The sequence below is a fragment of the Erithacus rubecula genome (assembly GCF_903797595.1).
Source record: "Erithacus rubecula genome assembly, chromosome: 2".
Classification (NCBI taxonomy): Eukaryota; Metazoa; Chordata; class Aves; order Passeriformes; family Muscicapidae; genus Erithacus; species Erithacus rubecula.
The window spans coordinates 81229464-81248489 of NC_136685.1; the positions used below are offsets into that span (position 1 = coordinate 81229464).

The 19026-nt window shown below is 35.1% G+C and overlaps 1 protein-coding gene across 1 annotated transcript in view; it reads right to left on the reverse strand.

Moving 5' to 3' along the window:
• The window catches only part of KIF6 (kinesin family member 6), a 147798-nt gene extending 129106 nt beyond the window's left edge, over positions 1 to 18692 (reverse strand). Inside the window, 5 exon segments of the mRNA XM_079329326.1 lie at positions 780 to 889; positions 3438 to 3585; positions 15527 to 15601; positions 17639 to 17745; positions 18547 to 18692. Coding sequence (XP_079185452.1) covers positions 780 to 889; positions 3438 to 3585; positions 15527 to 15601; positions 17639 to 17745; positions 18547 to 18612 — 506 coding nt within the window. The 5' untranslated portion in view covers positions 18613 to 18692.
• Positions 18693 to 19026: the final 334 nt, after the last annotated feature.

The following is a 19026-nucleotide window of genomic DNA, read 5'->3' on the forward strand; positions in this document are numbered from 1 at the left end:
GCATTATTTCAGGGCACTTGTGAATCCAGTAAACAACTCACTTATTCACACCTATTTAGTGTTTGTTTAGCTACTTAAAAATGACATAGACTATAAGGTATTATTTCAGACTTTGAGACTAGGATTTGGATTTCTTATAAATTAGCAGTCTTGAACTTCACCAGTTGGAGTGTTCATGACCTACAAACCATCGTTTACTACCCTTCTCCAAGCATTAGTATCAATGACAATTATTATAACAACCATCCATTCTGAAGGAAATATACTGTCCTTTGGAGCTTCTTGTGGCCTATTTTCTAGATGTAACTTACCTTGTTTCATAATTGCATATTCTAGAAAAATAATTATCCTTGAAGGAAAAGGTCCAGATAGAAGCAGGGACATTTTCTCATTACTATTGCAAGGAAATACCACCTGTTACATGTCTCTGCTACACATAGTCATATGTGTCATAAAAAGAGACAGGCTGCCATGAGAAAAACAAGTACACCTTCTCCTTGTCAGTGGCTGCAAGAACTCTCTTCTGTGTAATAGCAACAAACACTTTAATCCTTTCACCTTCAGTTACTCCCTAGCCTCCTTACACAGCAAATAGCAGACTATATAGGCACTGTGTATAAAATTGTGAAAATAAGTTATGCTGATTAAATTAATGCTGACATCAGTAGCATAACTTCAAAAAGTCCCCAAACAATGTAATAGGGTATATGAAAAATGTAATAGGGTATATGTAATAGGGTATCTTGATTTTGATGATTTTCTGTAATCGTATTACTTACGGCAAATCTTCCATTCGGGAGGCCTCATGTCTTGGGTCCAGCAGATCATAACCACATTCATTGTAGATTTCTAAGTAGGAAACATGAGTTGTATATACTTTACTGCTATCCTGGATAAGAAAAGGAAAAAAAGAAGTGTTATAAACAGAAGTCAGAGGTAGATTAGAAGACAAATTTATTTCTATGGCTTCTAGGTCATTTTCTCAAATTGTCTCTTTTCCTGGCTATGGTGCACATTTTCAATTTGTGATGCTTTCATATTTATGTGTCACCGTATGCATAAGGACTCAAAAAGAAGAAAGGAAAAAAAACCACCAAAAACCCCCAACAAAACAGACAGACACACACACACAAAACTCACTAAAACAAAAATCCCCCACAAAACCTCACCATGACCAAGAGTTTAGTCTGAGATTTTTAATTGATTCTGTATACTTTAAAAAGTCTGTATATATTTAGAACATGGGAGCTGCTTACAGAACTAAGCAACGTGACTTTTTTCACTTCTGCACTAAAAAAGCAATGTTATTATAAAAAGCTAAACGCTCATATTATGAATAGAAAGACTATGCTTAAAGAAAAATAAGCAAAAAGGAAGTAAAAACAGCAACAAAAATAAGATTTACTTAATTTATAAACACCAGTGACATACTGCTTTTCACTCTCTTCATCATAACATTAGAGCACTGTATATGATGTCAGCTGTTCTCTGCAATCACAATTCTTTTGGTAAATTACACTGCCAAAAAGTAATTTAACACAACTGAGTTCTGCAGACAGAATTTTCCCCTGCCCCAAAGCCAAATCCAAACAACATAAACCTCAAAATAGTGGTTATGATTTCCAAAATTAAAGAAAAAAAAAATCAGTTACTTCTTTGCAGCAGACAAAGCCACTGTGAAAGCACTCATGTCACAGTAGAAATTTAATAATTCAGTCCATTACTTTTTTTTTTTTGTTTTTTTGCAAAATACTTTGAGATATAACTTGTCACTTTAATTTAATAATTATTTACCTTTTTAAAATTTGTTTTGACAGTTCAGTATTTCAAGGGACATAATTCAAAAGATACACTACAAATGGATGGAAAAAATGTAGTAAGGAATAGCTCAAACAGGATGCTGTGGAAATAGGAGAATTTTTAAATTAAAAGGAGATGCTATTAAAAACAAAGGGTTTGATTTACTTCTCATTTAGGGTAATAAGTTTTATTTCTTTGGTTTTAAATTGCACTGTCTTTGTCCAAGTAAGAGCTTAACAAGTCTTGTATTTCATGTCCCTGATTTTACTTTCTCCTATTTCACTCTACTTAGGGTTAGAAGGCAAATGATTCTTCTCCACTATTTGAGCACCTTCCAAACCACAGTTGTAGGTATAAAGAAATGAAATGGGAAAGATATTAAAAGAAAGGCAAGAGGAAAGATAAAACACCAAGAAGAGATTCTTTAAAAGGCACTAATAAAAAAAATTATGTGAAACAATGATTTGGAAGCAGGAAAATTGAGACGTTTATAAGGATAACTACATATAGCTTTTGATTCAAAACCCAGTTTGAAGAGAGAAATATTGGTATTTCTGTGCTGAGAAGGTGACAACATATTATTCATCCTATTTTGTTTTTATTACATAATTAAAATTAGAAAAGAATGTTGATGTGTTGACACTGTTTGTTGCTGGCAATTACACGATCATTTCCACAACACTGCTCACTTTCCACAACAAAAGTGCTCCATGGGGGTTGTGTGAGTGCAGCAGAAGGTCTAAGATAACATGACATGGGGTTCTTATCATTCATTCCCACAATGGTAAGCTTTGGTGCACCTGCCATATGCTGTGTACATTTACCTGCCAAAGCCACACTTCTAAAGAGCCAAAGTAATTGCTTACTGCTGTTAACCTTTACTAAGACAAGGCACATTAATATGACTGAGACATATACCCTTATGCAAACAGACTAGTACTCTCCAGTGTGTAGCTGAAAGACTGTAAATGTACAGTGGAATGATTTATGTTAATGTAAAATAATATTTAAATTGGCTTAATTAAATAGCTTTGATAAAATGAGAAGATTAATGAGTCATAGGCCTGGTGGAGTAAATGAAGAGACAAAACATAAATTACACAAGACTTCCTCTCTTCACTTTTGCTGCCTATAATTATAAAAGCACTGGAATAACTGACTGTGTTCACTCATTTAAGTATTTCAGACATTAAAAAAAATTTAGATTTCTCACAAACATAATAAACATAACAAACTATCAGTGTGCTTTGGCACATCCTTTTGCTTACTGAGTCATTTTATAGCATGGAAAGTCAAAATGAAATGCAATGCATGCAATACAAAACCAGACTGAAACTGATATAAGTGTTAGACAAGGAGAACCACTTGTGTGATCTGAAGGTATGCTGCACCAACTAAAAATAGCCTGGGTTTTAAAACTACAAAAGCCCCCCCCCACAAACTGGTTTAGACTTTTTTTCAGACTTTTGCAATACACCAGGTAGCCAAAACAACTACAAATATATTCCTGAACACAGTAAGTACCATGTCAAGTTAGATATAATAGTCTTATGACTAACTATTATAAAAACAACCTTTAACAATCATTAAATATTTGAAACCAGACATAATAAAAACCAGAAAATAATGTTTCATACCTTCTGCAATTGATCAAAAATGTAAGATAAAGTCCTAGGAATGATGCCTCGATCACTGTAACGTTCAGCTCCTCCTGTGATGGTAAAAGTTTTGCCACTGCCTGTCTGACCATATGCAAAGATAGTACCATTGTATCCAGCCAAAACACTATACAATTAAGAAAAGGAAGATAATTAATATTTAAGGCAGAACATATTGTCCATGATCAACTTTGTATGGATCCAAAATAAAATTAAGAATAACTCTTAATTACATAGCAACTGTCTTTGGTAATACAAGAACACAATTCAATGCACATGCTCTAGATTCTATAGAATTTAAATTATCTAGAATGGAAGGATTTCTTGATGCCCTGACTTAATCCATTATTAGCTGATCATGCTTATTACCATTTACATACTTTTTAGTTTGGCAGATAACTTTTTGCAAAGCTGATATTTCATCTCTTTAAAGACTGTACTTATCAGGCATTGTGCCATTCATACACTAGAAGAATCAAGAAATATTTCACATAGGACTTCATTAAATGCAAACAGAGAATACTGTATTGTTGTTAGAAACTCACGTACAGAGTACAGTTTTTATACTGAGAACATAACTATACTAAAATATCAGGTTATGCTTGGATAAGGGTATGCAGGAGAACCTGTGCTTAAATCAATGTAATAAAATCTTCATTTACTATGAAAACATACAAACCCACATTGATAAGAGAAAACTTTTCTATTATAATTATGATTGTACAAGAAGCTTTGATAGAACAGACAAAATAGCTATTAAGGGCATAGTATGAAATGGCATTCAGACTCATCATCTTCTTAGCACCTTTTACTTTTGTTTGCAGAAGTGCCTAATGAAAGTCCAGTTCAAATATCTTTTTTTAATTCACCACACTGCCACCATTGACTTCCATCTGATTTCCACTAAACAACAGATAAATTTAATAATCTTAAATTTCAGATTTGATTTACTATGCTTAAGGGCCTACCAATTTTGTTCAACAAATTGAAAAGCATAAAATTATCTTGTGCATTTTGTTTAAAGAAAAAATGATAAATAAGCTAAGATTTTAAGAAATAAAAAGAGGGGAAACAACCCTTGCATAAGAGGAAAAGAAACATGTATATAGATAGCTGCTGGTCTGGCGCCACAAGAGATGCAATGATTCTCCATCTTATTAAAGTTTATTTAAAGGCCTGAGTAGTTGCCAAATTGCGTATTTTAATCCATTACAGTAGGATGACAAAGACAAAAACAGAAACATTGAAACATGTTGAAAGGAGGTACAGTGAACATCTGCTCCCAAAACGGGCAAAGATGGAATATATATAGATATTAGATTCCAGATGTTACAAATCAAAACAATTATTATGATAAAACACCTCATTCATCTATCTTAGGAATTTCTAGTGCCCACTGTCACAGTAACTGAATGCTGATGACAGTAATGAGTTGTCAGAATGTAGGGGGTATCAACAGAAGTTCAGACATGGAAGATTCAAACCTGGCAAGGGGAAATGATTCTTCAAGAAAATTGTAATTAAGCTCTGCAACTCTTTGCCATGCCATGTTTTAGACATTAAAATGTCACAGAGGCTTCAGCAGAGATTGGACTAAATCACAAAATAATTTTTCTTCAGGGCTACTAATGACAGAGAAAGTCCCTTAACTACAAATAACTAAAGACTAAGAGGATACATGGGGGAGGAAGCCCTACAAGCTTACTCTGTTTATTGCTTCTCTCTGAGCATTGCCTGTTAGTCCCTGGGAGAGCACAACATAGTGCTCTAGATGGAACCTTGGTCTGACACAACACAGTTTCTCTTCAGCTTGTACAGAAAATCTGTATGGCTTTTCAGAGATAGCAACTGGGGTTATTAAATTTTCTTACTCTTTCTCCTCTTTAAAGGTGTGCCTTGCAACATGTTAAAAACTAGTCAATGCGTGACTGCAAACTATTAACTCAACATGCCTGTACTCCAGAAAAGCTGTTGATTAGAATCACCTCACATGGAAACACAGGATAAAATGTCACATACCATATGCTGTCAAAGCAGCTGCAAAAGTCAGTGAGTTTTCTTTCTGCTATTTGATTAATATATATTTTTATATTTTTTGCAGTACATCAGCAGAGCTCTGAAAAGTTCCAGAAAACCCTGGCAACTCAAAACCACGTCAAGAATGCATTCTTGTAAACCAATGCAATTATATGTTATCTTAATATTGCATTACATAGATTATTTTGATTCCACAGTTATGTTCTTTAAATTCTGAGCAAAAAGTCAACCTTATTTTCTAAATTTATGTGTGAGCATATGTGTGTGTGTATAATTATATATACAGACACAAATAATTGTATCCTGTCCATATTTACAGCATGCATTTCTTTCATTCAGAGTGTATTATAGCTACCACCAAGTCAATTTAAGGATAGCCTGCTTGAGGTGCTAAGGAAGCCTGTGAGGAAAGAAGACTACCAATAATACCAGTTAAACTGCTGGCAAAGCCTTCTAAGAGTAAGATGTAACTCCATGAGGAGAGGATGGAGAACAAATTCTGTTTCTAAGTATGAGAAGCAAAACACTTTTATAAGAGACAAGGGACTAGGAGTTCAGGCATGGCTACAAAGCTGTAGCGAGAAGCAAGCTGTACACTATGATCCTGCCTCCTGAAAAGGAGTAGGGAGGAAGATGCAGTGAAAATGAAAAAACTCCACTGCATCGGCTTGTGGAGAAAGAATTAAACTTATGAACTACACAGAAGTTAATGATTTGTGCATACACATATATTTGTGAAAGAACGCATTTCAAAATTGAAAATGCATAACTACCATTTTAATTATAATATTGTGAGTATTAGTCAATGTCAATTTTGAAGGTCTGTATGTGATAACATGGATTAAGTCATAAAAATCCATGCCTGATGTGCCTAATTCACATTTATTTTAAGCAACTTCATTTGGAATCAGTGGCAATACAAGGTGTGAGCCTTAAGGACAGCTTACCAGAATAGGAAATATGCGCTGGAAATACACTTTGCACTTTTCCACTTCTAAGTACTTCAAGGCAAAAAAACCCAACCAAAACTCCGTCAATCTAATTTTAGTTCATTGTCTGAAGGAGTATATAGATGGATGAATACCAAATCAATCAATAAATCAATACCTATTTACTAAACACTCAGGAAGTTTAAGATTTGTACATAGTATTTGCAACTCAATATGCACAATTCTTTTAGAATATTTAGAAATATTTAGGAAAATAAAAAGCTCAAAAACTTTCATAAATCCTAAAATATAACTACAGCAGGTACCAAAAAATTTGGCAACACCCATTATGAAAAGACTAGAGAAGAGCATATTCTCCAAACAGCATCTACCAAAGGGATCCTCAAGGATTTTCATTTGAAAATTATACTGCCCCCAACAGTAGTGGAAGTGATTCTGTGCTGGTAAAGGTTGGTAGACAATCAGCAGATCTTTTCTGCCTTTTTATCAAAACCTACTTTGCAAGACGTCAGTTCCCACAGACAAAGCCTGCATCTTTCCTCTTCAGAGTCTCTGAACAAAAGTCACAAATTTTTATTAAACTCAGTAGTGTTTTAAACTACACAGGTTCACATGGATAGTGATAGTAGTCATGTGAAGACTTAAAATTACATGTAAATTAAAATCATACACTAAAAGTGTAGTTTCAGTCATGAACTCTTGGTGTTATCAGAATATCCAGAATTTTGTATATTTTTTTCCTCTGAAAGATGAATTTTGGCATGGTTATGGAGATATTTTGTTGAATAAGTAGTCTCTTTACTACTTGAAATAAAACACATCAAAAGACCCACAAGCCAAGGGGAGGCTTTGCAGAAAAGATCTTTCATGCACTTATGCAACATTGTATAGCACCCTGTTCAGAAGTTCATGGACGTCTTCCAGACAGATTAGCTGAAATACTGTTGGATTAATCTGTCTCTAGCATATTTTACCAAAGTTATGATTGCCAGAGTTACTGGAGGATCTTGCATTTTACCAATACCAAGCTAGACCTAAAAACATCTACTACAGAGAAAAATAACTTTAAAATACGACTAAAATCTTCTATAAATCTGAATTCTTGTTTCATTCCATTACAGAATTCAGAGGGATAATTTTCATTACTCATTAAAACATGCAGGCATATATTTGTAAGACTTTGTGATAGACTTAGTTTCTATAAGAAGAAAATAATATATATTAAAAAGTCAGTTTCTAACAAATTGTTGATTTGGCTTGGCCTGTACTGTTTATAACCACATATTCCATATTTCTATCTAGAAAATATGGACCACCTTAAACTTGTCAAAGAAAATTTAATTTGCCATGTGCATGAGCAGTAAGTCTGACTTGTTGAAGTTCATACCTGTGATGCATTGAATGGGGACAAATCTCATTGGCCTGAATTTCTGCATATAAGGAAATCTCAAAGAAACTTGGGCAAGACTTCAAAATCTGTTAAGGCAAGATTTCCACAAAAAAAAAAAAACAAAAAAAAAAAAAAAAAGACATTTCAGGGAAAACACAGACATGCAATAGGTCTGCAAAAACTTTTCATTTCCATTCAAGCATTTCAATCTCATTTAATATACTGAGCTGTCGTCATGGCTTATTAATGTATGGAAGATCTGTGTCATGACTGACAAGATAGGCCTCTAAAAGTCAAAAGCTGCAAATTCAAAGAGGGCAGAACAAAACAAATTGAACATTAAATTTTTAGATTTGACTCATGATACCAGAACCAGGATTTCCAGATTTTCTAACTTAAATAATAATTATGTCAGCACTTGGCAAATATAACTTTTTGAATTGAATATAAATTTTTGTATTTCAGTGAAAATACATGTGGTCATATGAAGACTCAAATACTACAAAACTGAATGTAAGAAAAAAATATTATTTACTTGGTATATTGGAAATGTAAACATGTACATCTATGTAACCACATCTACATACATTTCCTATATGCTGAGGTGGATTGGATGACAAATGTTATTCTTGTCTTTTGATCACCATAAGAAAAGTCAATTTAAAACAAAATATTAATGAAGAAATATCATGATTATCTGCTAAGTATGATGAGCTCATGCAGAAGTATTTATGCAATAAGGAAGTCTCATTAGCAAAGTTAATATCATCAAATAACACAAAACTGTGCAAAAAAATTTTGTTTGGTGGAGATCAGAATAAGCCAGTGCATGGGAAAAAGCAAATAACAGCATGAATTGCAGGCAAGCAACTCCCAAAGAATGAATAATTATTGTTTATTACATTCCTAAATCTTCTTTAGTCTTTCATTCTGCATTATAATTTATCATCAAATTATATGTCCTCTTGAAGATAATTATAATTTAAAAAAGGATTAAACCTGTTCTTACATTTTACCCAAATAATTGAATGCTTCTTTTCTGATCAAGCACAGAAAATTTAACTGCTGGTTTTTAGGAACACAACAGCTTGTGCTTCACCTTACAGAGCTAAATAACAACAAGTCTAAACGAAAAGATAGCATTGAATATACCTTCTGTGTTCCTTAGAATTTAAATCTCACCTTTCTGAAGCAAAAGTTGGTTTGTGCACACAGCTGACTAAGGAGATTGATTTGATACCACTGCTAAATAAAGTTAATCATATATTATGGCAGCACATGATGGGATAAATCAAAACTGTTCAAGTTTTACCTCCAGCTATGACAGAGATGATCAAAAAACCTCCCCCAACAAAAGTGTTTGAGACAGGAATTGCAATACTTTTAGGTTTCTAAACAGAATACTCTGCTAGGAAAGAATTCTCTGTCTGGAAAGTATTAAGTAAGACTATGATCCACATCTTATTCAATTCAATGACCACTTTTACACTATGTCACTGAGTTTTAGGGGGCAAATTTGATTACAGCAGATTTTTTTGCTGCTTGAACACACTACAGGATTATCTATCTGCATGCATCAAAAGTACATCTAATACCTTAGAAACTCCCAACATAAATTCTACAAATATTTTTTTCCAATTAACATGGAATACTCTTAATTTTAATACTTCTGTTGTTTTGAAAAAGAGACATATAATAGAAAAAAAAAAGTAAACTGAAGCAAATGTGCCTTATATATTCCACTTTCAGTAAAACCTTAATACCACTTAATAACCCAAGTGCTGTTATATAAAATTTATGTAATGATGATTGCTCCAGAAAATCAGTTTTGGCTTTATGAAAAATTAATTATGACATGCCTTCTCTTCTGCACTTTGGAACTCAAGAAACTATCCATATTCATCATCGAACAATTTTATACATGAATGTAAACGAGAGGAATACCATGTGGTTTTTTCCCTGCAAATTTTTTTACTCACTTATCAAGTAACTTGCATGTTCTAACTTACTTGTAATTAGTGGTGATTTAAAAACATACACAATGAGATATGAATTTTTAATCTGAAAATTCAGTTCAGACCCCTATTTAAATGAATGCTGTTACAGAGTTATGTACTGGCATTTCCAGTCACTCCACTGCCTTGTCTCATTCCTCAAAGATGTCTAATTCCTAAATATAGTGTGATACAGAAGCATAACTCATGGAAGCAATTCCACTTATATTGATAGATATGTTATGTTTACAACTGCCTAGCATTCCTCAAGTGAGAAATTCCTCAAGTGAGAGCTAGACAATTTATGAGTAGTTACTATAGTCTAAAATATCATTCAGTACTTTGTCCTTGAGTATCTGAGACAATATAAATAGTGGTAAAAGCCCAGTGACAGTAGACAGAGGTTGAAAACAGACTGAGGTTGTTTTATTGTGGTTGGATTTTCTGACTACATTTTGTTTTAATTTCCAATGAAGATCATTTGTTCTATTTAAAGCTGGACACAGAACTTCTCATTTTTTTCTGTGCTCATTGTTAATGAGACTTTAGGGAGGCTTTTTCCTAAGTATAACCATGAATTCTGCTACCTTAAAAATTTGAAAAAAAAAAAATAAAAAGAAAGAAGAGAATAAGAAAAGAAAAATTCTCCTCCTTGAGTTCTGTTCCGTTTTGGGTTGTCCAATAGATGAAAAGTACTCTAAAGAAACTGGAGCGAGCCTGATAGAACCAGTTGAGTTCAGGCTGTGGCACATCCCTCACAAGAAGCCAAGTAAACTGTTTCCTATCAACACAGGGAAGAGAAAGCCTTGCATGTACCTAATTACCACCTTCTGCAAAGGATCATTAGAGGTGGACTTAAACTCCTCCCAGAGGTTTACACTGGTAGAACACAAAGCAGCTGTTCACAAGTTGAAAGAGAAGAAAATTCAAGTGGGTATAAGGAAAATATTCTTCACAGTGAGAGTAGTTAAGCCTTGGAAAAGGTTCCCAGATGGATTGTGGGATTCCCATCTTTGGACATTTGGAAGCTCTATTGGACAAGGGTCTGAGAAATGTGATTTAGAAGCCAGACCTGCTTTCCTCAACAAATTGGTCCAGATGACCTACAAAGATCCCTTCTTACCTAATTATTCTAATAGGCTGAAAAAGTTCAAAGTGAAAGTTTTGTACAAATATTAGAATATGAATAAAAAAACAATGAAACCCCCTTATTAAATAAGACTAAATTCAATAAGTGTTTTTAAGCAGGTAAGGGAAAATCCTGAGAACAAGAAACAATTTTCATCTTAAAAACTTATTTACTTTAATTTTGTTTATTTTGGCTCCATATTATTATTTTTACCTGAGTTCTGCTGTCTTAATTTTAAATGACTAGTAACGTAAAAGCATGTGGTCAAAACAAATATTCAATAACTATAAAATACTAGACTAACAAAAGAAGCAGGACACCAGTATCTTTGAAATTTGGACACTGTTGGTCCCCTATCTCAGTTCTTGCTGACCTGAAAGTTTTCACCAGTGGCCCTCATTTTCCTTCCTTCCTTCTATCTTAAGAAAACTCAATTAATGGATATTAAAAAAATAAATTAAAACAGTCCTGGAAAAACTAGCCTCCCCACACCCCTTGCCCCCACTGCACTCCCCTTCCAAATTATATTGAAGATAAAAAGAAGGAAGAACTTAATTTCAATAATCTTGAAAATAAGTTTTCAGGAGAATTTGTCTTCACAGAGACTTGACTCTCAGATGTCTTCTAACAACTGGAGGTCAGACTAAAGTTTCTTTTAATTAAAATAAAAAAAGTATCTCAGTTTGACTTTTTTTCTTTATGTTTTCACCAGATTTGTGGAACAAATCCAAATTGGTAATGTCTCATCTTTAAAAAAGAAAACTGATTTCCAAATGTGCATGTTAAGTGTTTTTTGAGAGATTAGTGCAGCCAAATTTCCTTAGAAATTTCAGAAGTTTTCCAACAAAAAAAAGAATTAATATATTTTCTTGTTTTGACTAAGGTCTCTAAATGCATTTAGAATTTCACCCTAAACACCATAACAGATAAGTGACACAAAGAAATTCTGAATCAAAGATGTCAAACTGTAGCTTAAATTAAGCAGCCTTATTGAACAATTCTAAATTGCACAATTTAAGTCAAAAGAAACACAAGAAACTAATAGTCATTTGAGAAGAAACATCAATGACACTTTTTCACTTTTTGCCTCATAATTGTACTCACTTTGAGAAAGAACAGCTAGCATTACTAATTTCTCAATTGAGGGGAAAGTTAAGGCTACATTTATTTCAGGATGGCATCCAAAACAACGTATCCTTTTGCTCTATATAGATTCTACAGGTCTTTGTGATGCAGATGAGCCAAACCACTACTTCCAACACTGTGTGACAAATATATCCAGGTAGAAAATGAATAACTGTTAATACAAATATTTTTACTGCATTTTCTGTAAGAATACCCAGCAGAAAAAAAGCCCCACAAAACCAGTTGAGAGTAAACTGAAGTGGTTTATATGTCAAAGATGCTAATTCTTAGGATAAATATAGCTCACAGAAGAAACCAGCACCTGCAGCAATGGGAGCATTATCCCCAAGGCCATCAGATTTTTCACAAGATCACAGGTGATTGCCATTAGCTTTATAAACAGCTGAGTTATTTCTTATTTGCATGAGACAAGTGAAGAGATGACATTTTCAAATGTTTTTCTTTAATAAATCAAGAAATCTAATACCAAAACTTGACCATATTAGAACTGAAAACTTAGCTAATTCAAGATAATTAATATTTTCTACTTAATTTCTGATTGTGTACATAATCATAATACTAATATTTGAAACATTTTGAGAGCAGCTTTGTTTAGTTGTGAGGCTAAATAAATGCTTAATCATTAGCAAACTTTTAAAGTAGGGTGCTATTTTATTTTGTTATTGATAGAGTAACAGAATTAGTGCTGCTTCATAAACATCAAGTTGACTCTGCATAAAATAACTCTATTAAGTATATATATTTAAAATTAGAAGAAAAAGAAACAATGTAAGAGATAACTCTTGGATAGAAAAAAAGTAATAAAGTTCAAGCAAATCATGTGCTTATAATGGTTTGCAGAGGCTGGCACTTTTGACTGAAGAAGCAAATTAAAAAAACTAACGTCTGGTGCCTCTGAAACCACAGGCAAAATGACAATGTAACTGGACTTAGAGAAAGAGAAGTAGTGGCCCAACATCAAAGGAAACACACTTAAAAAGGAAAAAAAAAAAAAAAAAAAAAAAAAAAAAAAAAAAGAAAGAGAAAAGAAAGTTGCATTCAATTTCCATCCATCCAAGAACAAACTAGAAAGACTTTAGAATCCTGAGCATTGTCTTTATGGTTTTAGTTTAAAAAATGCCCAATATTTTATTTTTTTCCTGAGCATTCAAGTCTCTAACTGAATTTTCTGAGGACTGTAAGAATGCATGACAAAGAACCTCATAATGTTACTGAACTATTTCATTGATTTTGTCCTGCTACTTCCTTTTCCCTGGCAATACACACATAAAAACTATTCCCTCAATAAAGTGACTCCAACAACAGAAATGTGTGCACTTGCAACAGCATTTCATGCAAGAGAATACTGACTGTGAAAGAAACAAATAATGAAGGACATTTTGCTGTGATAAACTGTGTTCTTTAAGAGAAACAGGGCAATTCTTATTGTCCCATGACAGAAAGGAAAATGGTATCATTAACCACAGAGTGAAATAAATTTCTGGCCCAGTTCAGGACTCCATTAACCAAGGAACCTCATGACTCTGAAGATATTTTGAAATACATATTTTTGTCTAAAAAGAGGTAAAAATTAAAGGAGTTGATAAAAACATGAACACACTTCAGTTATTGTCTTTCTAAAAACACAAGTAAAATTATCAGTAACAACACAAACATAATTTAGAAGTTTTACCACATTATAACGCTCAGAGGCAAAATCTTGATTTCATTAAGAATGGTTTTATAAGTCAATTTTAGCATTAAATAGTCAGCTATTTGGAGATAATTGCCTGCCTAAATACCATTGATTTTAGGAGCATTTGAGTACTTTCAAATACTTAAAAATATCTAAACCCTGAAACCAAAGCCTACATAATGGAGAAAATTAATATATAGAACAACTCTTTTATCAGCTAACACAGAAATAAATGAGATGAATACCCCCTTCCTGCTTATTAGAGGACTGTATAGATTAACTGTTCAAGTGGAAAACATTTCAATATTCTAGCAAAACACTGTAAATGGAAAAAAAGTTTCTTAACACTTAATTTTGATACTTGGAGTATTTGTTGAGGATAATTAAGTCCATAGGATGTAACAATGAGACTTTTAACACCTCTCTTTCCAAACACTCTCAAATTAGAGAAATACTTTTTTATTGCAGTCAACATTAAACCCAGAAATATTTAAAATTAAGTGTAAGAGTTAATGTGAAGCTATATGTGATAATGTCAGAGAAGCAAAGAAATATCTTTTGGATATCTGGATGAGAAAATAGCAAGCATTATTTTTAAGTCTTAAGCTTATTTTTAAGTTTATTCTAATGAAATTTCAAATTCACTGGCTCTTCATTTTCACTGTGAATTACTTTTCTTCTTTATGTGGCACTTTAGAGAAGAAATCAGGAGGGGTGGGGAGAAAGAAAATGAAATTATAAAGAGAGATATATTTTTCTTCCATGTAACAGCTTGAGAAAGGCTTAGTGTCCAGCTGAAGATATTTGTTTTCCTCCAGTGCTAAAGACAGGACTGTGCAATAGATTGAGGAATAAGTTGCAGAATCATGGCTTAAACCAACAGATGAGTCAGACAATGAATGACAAAGAAGTTAGCACTTCAAGTAATACTTCCCAACTCACTACAAGTCTGGATTTTGAGCAGTAAGTTTGATAAACAGGTAAAGACTATGCAGAAATTCTGCTTTCTCCAGCATGGGATTTTCTCCCACACTAAAATCACTACAAACTTCAGCAATGCAGACAGTAAACTGAGCAAAGAGAATGGCATTAAATTCATTTTCCATTGGAAAATCCAGAAAATGGAAATGGAAAATGTTTCAGACTGGCATTCAATCCTCACAATGAATACAGAAGTATTAATCAATCTTAAACATTTGCCTTTGAAAACTGTCAGATATGAGCATGGTTTGATTATGAAAATGGAGGAGGGGAAAAAAAAAAAAGTGCCAAAACCACTGCCATACATGTTAAAACAAAAGTAATAAGGACAAGATTTCAGAATATCTCCACAAACCTTAATGAGAGTTCCCTAGCTTAAAGAAAATAATATGAGGGATTAAAATTTTCATTAGGTTTACCTCTACATGAAACTATATAGACAATACTATTCTAAGGCAATGAAGTCAGCTTATATTACAGACCAAAAAAAAAAAAAAAAAAAGGAATTGGGCATGGATTTCTATCTCTACACAACAAAAGAGGCAACAGTAGCATTTCTATTTTAAAAGTCAAAAATGGAACTTTAGTAGGCATAAAAATCTCAGGGGTTGTATATCTCCTGGATTCAGACATGTCAGTATTTAGTAAATTAGAACATCAATCCACTTTTACAAAAACAAGACAAAGGCATGACAGCTCTCCTTCAAGTAATAAAACAAAAGCAGAAATAGCTTTTCCCTGGTAACTTGGAAGATCAACAACGTACCATTCTGCTACTGGTTTGGCAATGTTGTCAAAAATCACATCTTGTTTTGCCTCTTGATTAAAAATTTTCTGAAATCTGAAAATATGAAGCAAATAATAATTGCTCAGAATGTTAAAACAGTACTTGATTCATACATTTTTGTTTGTGTTTGCAATTGTCAATATTTACATCATTAGGCTTACATAACTTAGTACAATGTTTTCCCTGTAGCCTTAACCACAGCTTGCTGTTGTGCTATTGTACATAAATAGGCTGTACACAGAGCTGCTTTGACAAGATCTGTACAATAAAATCCTCTGATAAAATGATGCGACTTAGAAAAAAAGAAACCGTATTTTAAATCTATCAAGAGAATTAGTGTTTGTAACTGGCACCACGCTGAATCCTGGATAAATAGATTACACTATAACCAAATACAGCATCCCACCAGTGCAGCCAGGCTCACATTTTTTCAAGCCATTTCCTTAATTCTGCTGCACAATTACTATAGGTTACAATGAGATATTTAATTAAATACGTTTTGTCACTTTATATTTATATTTTCTATATAAAATAACTGCAATTATTTTACAGAATCAAAATCCTTGAGTTTGGAAAGGACAATTTGTTCAAGTCCTCCTGCTGCCTCTGCATTATTTTCTGTTCATGTAGATGGACTGTTCTTGGACTTGGAGAAGGTGATCCTTCTCCTTCAACATCAGCCAGTTTTCCTGGTCATCTCTCCAGGAATGTGTCTCAGAGAATTCTTTCAAGCAGATCCATGAATAAGCCAGTCTGCATTTATGAAGTTCAGGGCTGTGATCCTGCTTTTTGCCTTATTCCTTTCTCTTAGTATCCTGAATTTCACTATCTCACAGCCACTGCAGTCAAAGCTGCCTCCAGGCTTGATATCCCTCAACAGTTTGCCCATTTTTGCACATATCTTGATTGACTTAACTATGTGTTAGGAAGTTGTCATCCACATGTTCCAGCAGCCCCCTGGTGCTGCTGGTGCCCAACTGTGTTGACCTCCTATTTGGAACTCTATTCTCACACAGAAATTCTTAGGGTGGGTAGAAAGGCACAGTGCTGACCCATGCAGTGGGTACAGTATCACAGACAAATGCAATACACAAAAGATAAAAGCATTAATTCTATCCTGATAATTAGTCAAGTAACTCAAACAATTATTCTTGCATTGTCTTAAGGATAATAAGGCATAGGGTTCCTCAAAATGCATCTCTACAGAGTTTTTAAATTCAAAATCAGACAAATATATCAGCATTCATTAAGTCAGGCTTGGGCATCTATAGCCTAAGGTAGTGCTGTGCACAAATCTATTTGGAGAGGGCAGCTCCTCTCTTTCTAAGCAGATTACCTTAGCTGATGTAAAACGACATCATTCTGAGTTGCAGTTTTTATGTGCAGCTCTTTTTTTTTAATAGCATAGAGAAACAAATTACTTGTTGTTTACAATAAAAACTAAAGCATATCCAAATTGGAAAAAGACAGTCTTTATCTCATCATTAGAAGTGATTATAAATATAGCTTTATTCATCACAAAAATTTTAAAGTGTTGCCTCACTTTTCTGTTGAAGTAATAAAAATGTTTGATAATGCTGTACTGACTTTAAGTTTTTAAAAAATATTTACACTCTACAACCAAGGATTTATTTCTTTCAACAGTTTCAGGTGTTCTCTACCTTGCTTTGGCTATGTCTGAAACAGTTTCTAAACAGAATGCTTTACATCAAGACTGCCTTAGCCAGCCCATGACAGCTCCTTAGATCACAAGAGAACACGCAGTCCTGCGTGTTCATACACAAATTCAAAGCAAGATGCAAAAATAGAAGAAATGATAAATGAATCTTTGAGATGAGATTTAGAAATGCATAACGACTTGCAATGGACAGACAGTAGTATGATGATTCTATCCAGTGTTATCAGACCCATTGTGGTGAAAAGCATATCCTGAAGTATTCCTCTTGTTAAGGGAGTTATAGAAAAATAAACCCATCTATACCATAATCTAACTTTAAAATTAGACTTTTCCTAATTCTATATCTCTTATCACTACACAGAGCATTGCCAGTCACTAAAGGCAGAAGGTATGAAGAAAAGGCTTCTACTCACTTGAACTTGTAGCTTTCTCGTTTATTATTGATGAAGCCATCTGCTAAGTCACGTGGCACAGTAATCTCCAGACTGGACAGAGGCTCCTCATTATCAACTGAATAACTCTAATAAGGATGGATACAAATTCACAGAATAACTAACCAATAGAACAGCATTACCCTTAAGTGTAACACTTACATAAGCTTAGCACCTGCAATTGTCTGGAGACAAATTTGTTACAAATTACAACAAATAGGAGAGCAAATCTTCCTTACCTACTGCACAACAAAACCTGCACATAGCAGCATTATCCTGTCGCCATGTAAACACTACAATAACATTTGAAACAAAAGCTTACCCTCTTTGCCACAATTTGCTTACTAAACCACTCTAATATCTGTGATAGTATTAAAAAAAACAAAGCACGGACCCAGTGCAAACCTCTCCAAAAAATCTGGAAGAATACATTAGGAAAGGCTACGACTTGACAAAGGGTGCTATGAGAAGAGCTGGTTTAAAACAAGAAGGCAATTAAGAGACCCAAATGCACGGTTCCTGAAGAACACTTCCATTATCTTTATTATCCCTTGGGAGCGCAGCTGTGCCCTGGGAGCGACACGTTCGCCTCCCTTGCTCAGAACACTGTTGAGCTGCACAAACCCAGTGACGCGGAGCCTTTCTCTAACAGTTAAGCTAGAAGTAGGTACCTCAAAAGTTACAGCCTAAACTCCTCTACTTCGTGATTTTATGGACTTCCGAAAGCTTCGGAGCGCAGCAGCCCCTCGCAGCACACCCGCCCGTGTACCAGCCTCTTGCAGGGCAGGGCCGCGCCCCGCTGCCCGCACCTGAGCGGGGAACGCGGGTGGCTCTCCCCGGCCTGCCCAATGCACCCCTAGCGCATCCCCGGGGCACAGCTCCCTGCCTACCCCCGCCGGCTGCCGCCTGCCCGGCGGCTTCACCCGCGCGTACACCCGGATCGTCTCCTTCACCATCGCCGCCGCCGCCGCCGCCGGGCCCCGGCAACGGTAACCGGGCACGGCCGGCGGGCACGCGCCGCCGCGCGGCCTCAGGGAGCGGCGCCCTCAGGGAGGGGGCAGCGGCCCTCGCGCCCCTCAGGGAGTCCGCCGGCTCCAGGTGCCCCCAGCCCCAGGTGCCCCCAGCCCCAGGAGTCCCCATCCCCAGGTGCCCCCAGCCCCAGGAGCCCCCATCCCCAGGAGCCCCCATCCCCAGGTGCCCGGCAGCCCACCCTGCCATGCCGGCTCCCCAGCGGCTGTGCTCCCCAGAGGTGCGGGGATTGAGGGGCGTGCGGGGCATTCCCCGCCCGATCTCTGTGCCGTTCCTGTCTGTCCCCAGCGATGTCCCGGCTCAGCCCACCTGTGTAAGGCTCAAGGGAAGGTCTTCTGCCG